Source organism: Chiloscyllium plagiosum, chromosome 3, assembly GCF_004010195.1.
Source record: "Chiloscyllium plagiosum isolate BGI_BamShark_2017 chromosome 3, ASM401019v2, whole genome shotgun sequence".
NCBI classification, from domain to species: domain Eukaryota; kingdom Metazoa; phylum Chordata; class Chondrichthyes; order Orectolobiformes; family Hemiscylliidae; genus Chiloscyllium; species Chiloscyllium plagiosum.
The window spans coordinates 137,723,862-137,727,642 of NC_057712.1; the positions used below are offsets into that span (position 1 = coordinate 137,723,862).

Genomic DNA, 3,781 nt, shown 5'->3' on the forward strand with positions numbered 1-3,781 from the left:
TTATTGCTCGAACACTTGTTTCAGATCGGTTCAAGTGGAGACCGTCCCATCAGTACCATCCCGGTTCCAATGCCCCATGAAATGGAATCCCTCTTTCCCGCACCAATCCCTTAACTATGTGTTTACTTCCCTAACTTTCTTATCCCTATGCCAATTGGCACGTGGCTCGAGCAGTAATTAGAGATTATGAGTCTTGAGGACCTGTTCCTTAATTTCCTTCCTAGTGCTTGATACTCCCCAAATAGGTCCTCCACCCTAGCCTTGCCTATGTTGTTAGTGCCAACGTGGATCACAACTGGATCTTCCCCTTCCCGTTCCAATATCCTTTCAAGCCGGTCAGAGATGTCCTGCACCCTCGCACTGGGCAGGCAACACACCATGTGGGACTCCCAAACCAGCTCTCATAGGATACTATCTGTCCCCCTAATTATAGAATTCCCTATAACAACTACTTGTCTTTTTCCTCCCCCCTCTTGAATGGCCTTCTGCACCATGGTGCCGTGGTCAGCTGGCTCATCCTGTCCACAGACCTTTTCCTCATCCATACTTTGGGAGAGGTAGGTCATGCCTCACAAATCTTATTAAGTTGTTTGAGGAGGTGTCAAGACAGGTCGACGACGGTCGAGCAGTGGATGTGGTGTATATGGATTTCAGCAAGGCATTTGATAGGGTTCTCCACAGTCGGCTCATTCATAAAGTCAGTAAGTATGGGATACAGGGAGATTTGGCTATCTGGATTCAGAATTGGCTGGCTGGCTGGCAGAAGGCAGAGCTTGATTGTAGATGGAAAGTATTCTGCCTGGAGGTCAGTGTTGAGTGGGTTCCCGCAGGGCTCTGTTTTTGGGCCTCTGTTCTTTGGTGTAATAACCTCGCTGAAGGTCTTGTTCAGAAAGATCTCGTTCTCTTGGATGAGCCTAAGGTCCTCGAGTTCTTTCATCAGCGCTGCAATATGCTCTGTCAATAGCATCCGAGAAACAGGAGAAGGGCTTATGCCCGAAACGTCGATTCTCCTGCTCCTCTGATGCTGCCTGACCTGCTGTGTTTTTCCAGCACCACATTTTTCAACTCTGGTACTCCAGCATCTGCAGTCCTCACTTTTTCCATAGATGGGAGGATGGCTTCCATGTTGGATTGGGCTGTGCACACAATCTTCTGCAGTTTCTTATGGTCCTGGGCAGAGCAGTTGCCGTATCAGGCTGTTATGTTCCCAGATAGAATGCTTTCTGTGGTGTATCTGTAAACGTTGGTGAGGGTCATTATGGGTACCATTAAGTGTATAAGTCCTGCCCTGATTTGCCTTTCCAAAATGCAGCATCTCACATTTATCTGAATTCAATTCCACCTGCCACTCCTCAACCCATTGGCCCACCTGATCAAGATCTTGTTGTACTCTGAGGTAACCTTTTTTGCTGTCCACTACACGTCTAATTTTAGTGTCATCTGCAAACTTACTAGCCATCCCTCCTATATTCACATCCAAATCATTTATATAAATGATGAAAAGCAATGAACCCTGCACCGAACCTTGTGGCATACCACTGATCACAGACCTCCAGTCTGAAAAGCCAGAGATCACAGCCTCTATCACTCTCTGCACACTACCCTCAAGGGGCTGTGCGAGGGAAGAGATTTGTGCACATCCTTGTGGAAATTGTGGAAAGTGTTTTTGCAAAGAACGTCTGCAGAGTGATGGAGTAGTTTCTGTTGAGGCCCATTGTAAATCATCATGATTTTATTGTAACCCCTGGAATTTCAGTGCTGGGGATTTAACTATGGTAATGTCATGAGCTAGTGACTACACTCTTTCTTGTTGGGAATAGTTATTACAGACAGCAGATTTGTTCTTTGGCACTTAATAGAACTGATCAGAGAGGTGGTTGCGTGTTCAAGGACTTCGGAGAAGAAAGGGAGGTTGCTGAAGAGATGGTAATTTGCATGGATGGAATCTGAAGCAGGCAGGACGTGAACTTCACATTCCTGGGGAGGCTATAGCTGCTTGAGCGTAAACATTGGTGCATTTAGCAGAGTGGCTGTGCTGAATGGAGCCTGTTGTGTGTGTAATGTGCGTGTGTGAGCCAAAAGGCTTTTGGCAGGAGCAATGAGGGGCTGAGACAGAGAAGCAGCATTCAGACAGCTGGCTTCCTGTGAGCCAGGAATGTTGAGCTGGCAAGCAATGAATGTGAGTGGGAGTGGGAGTGGGAATGGGAATGGGAGTGGGAATGGGAATGGCAATGGGAGGCGGCCGAGGCCCAGAGCCGGGGTTGGTGCTGGACAGGAACGCGCTGCTCCACATTTTGATTCGGTTCCGATTTGTTTAAACGGATCCTGAAGTCCGGCCGCAGCTTCAAACAGAAACTGGCCAAAGGGGAGTTAAACCCGGAGGGTCCGAGGGCGGGGTCCGAGTGGCAGGGTCCGGGGTCAGGGTCCGAGGGCAGGGTCCAGGGTCCGAGTGACAGGGGCAGGGGGCAGGGTCCAGGGTCCGAGTGACAGGGTCCGGGGTCAGGGTCGTCCGAGGGGCAGGGTCCAGGGTCCGGGGGCAGGGTCCAGGGTCCGAGGGCAGGGTCCGGGGTCCGAGGGGCAGGGTCCAGGGTCCGAGTGACAGGGTCCGGGGGCAGGGTCCCGGGTCTGGGCGAGGAGCCGGAGGGGGACGGAAGGTCCAGGCACGGGGGTCTCCTCTGGGGAAGCAGCTGGAATGGAGGAGAGAATCCGGATCCTGGAGGATCTAAACCTGATTTACATTCGCCAGATCGCTCTGAGTCTCCAGGTAAGAAGTTGTTGATAAACTTGATGGTGAAATCCCAAATCCTGGGGAATATGTGGGTAAAACCAGGACTGGGATCCAGTAGAGCCAGGGATCCACCATAAAGACCTGGGACAGACACTAGGAACAGGGAATGGAGGTAGAGACAGGAATGGAAACATGAACTGGGAAAGGGGACTGGGACCAGGAACAAGAATAGGGAAAGGGACCGGGAACAGGAATAGGGATGGGAAACAGGAACAGGGATAGAGATGGGAACTGGGAACAGGGACCAGGAACAGGAATAGAGATAGGGACCTGGACCAGGGATATGAATGGGAAATGAAAACAGGGATAGGGATGGGGACTGGGAACATGGACCAGGAAAGGGGATAACGACCAGGGATAGGGATAGGAACCGGAACCAGGGATAGGAATAAGGACTGGGAACAGGGATAGGGATAGGGACTGGGGATCGGGAGAAGGACCGGGGATAGGGATGGGGATGGGAACAGGGTCAGGGATTGGGACTGGGTCCAGAAATGAGGACAGGCACTGGGAACAGGGATAGTGATAGGGACCAGGGATAAGGATAGGGACCGGACCAGGAATATGGATGGGGACTGAGAACCAGGGAATGGGAACAGGGACCGGGAATGGTGATGGGGATAGGGACCAGGAACAGGTACAAGGGAATAGGGACCAGGAACAGGGACTGAGAGTGGGAAAAGGGACAGGGAATGGGGATAGGGACCGGCAACAGGAATGAAGACAGGGACCAGGAACAGGAACAGGAAATAGGAATCAGTGATATAGATAGAAAGAGGTTCCGTTGATGGAATATGAGTTAGAACATAGAAAAATATAGCGCAGTACAGGCCCTTTGGCCCTCGATGTTGCGCCGATCCAAGCCCACCTAACCTACACTAGCCCACTATCCTCCATATGCCTATCCAATGCCTGCTTAAATGCCCATAAAGAGGGAGAGACCACCACTGCTACTGGCAGGGCATTCCACGAACTCACGACTCGCTGAGTAAA

At 51.2% G+C, this 3,781-nt stretch overlaps 2 protein-coding genes across 2 annotated transcripts in view; both read left to right on the forward strand.

The window, feature by feature from the left end:
- Positions 1–2,453, forward strand: part of LOC122540254 (rhotekin-like) — a 35,013-nt gene extending 32,560 nt beyond the window's left edge. Inside the window, exon 5 of the mRNA XM_043675699.1 lies at positions 2,332–2,453. Within this exon, the coding sequence (XP_043531634.1) occupies positions 2,332–2,453 (122 nt within the window). The remainder of the gene's footprint in view (positions 1–2,331) is intronic.
- A 181-nt stretch (positions 2,454–2,634) lies between these two features.
- Positions 2,635–3,781, forward strand: part of LOC122540259 (rhotekin-like) — a 42,855-nt gene continuing 41,708 nt past the window's right edge. Inside the window, exon 1 of the mRNA XM_043675713.1 lies at positions 2,635–2,764. Coding sequence (XP_043531648.1) covers positions 2,693–2,764 — 72 coding nt within the window. The 5' untranslated portion in view covers positions 2,635–2,692. The remainder of the gene's footprint in view (positions 2,765–3,781) is intronic.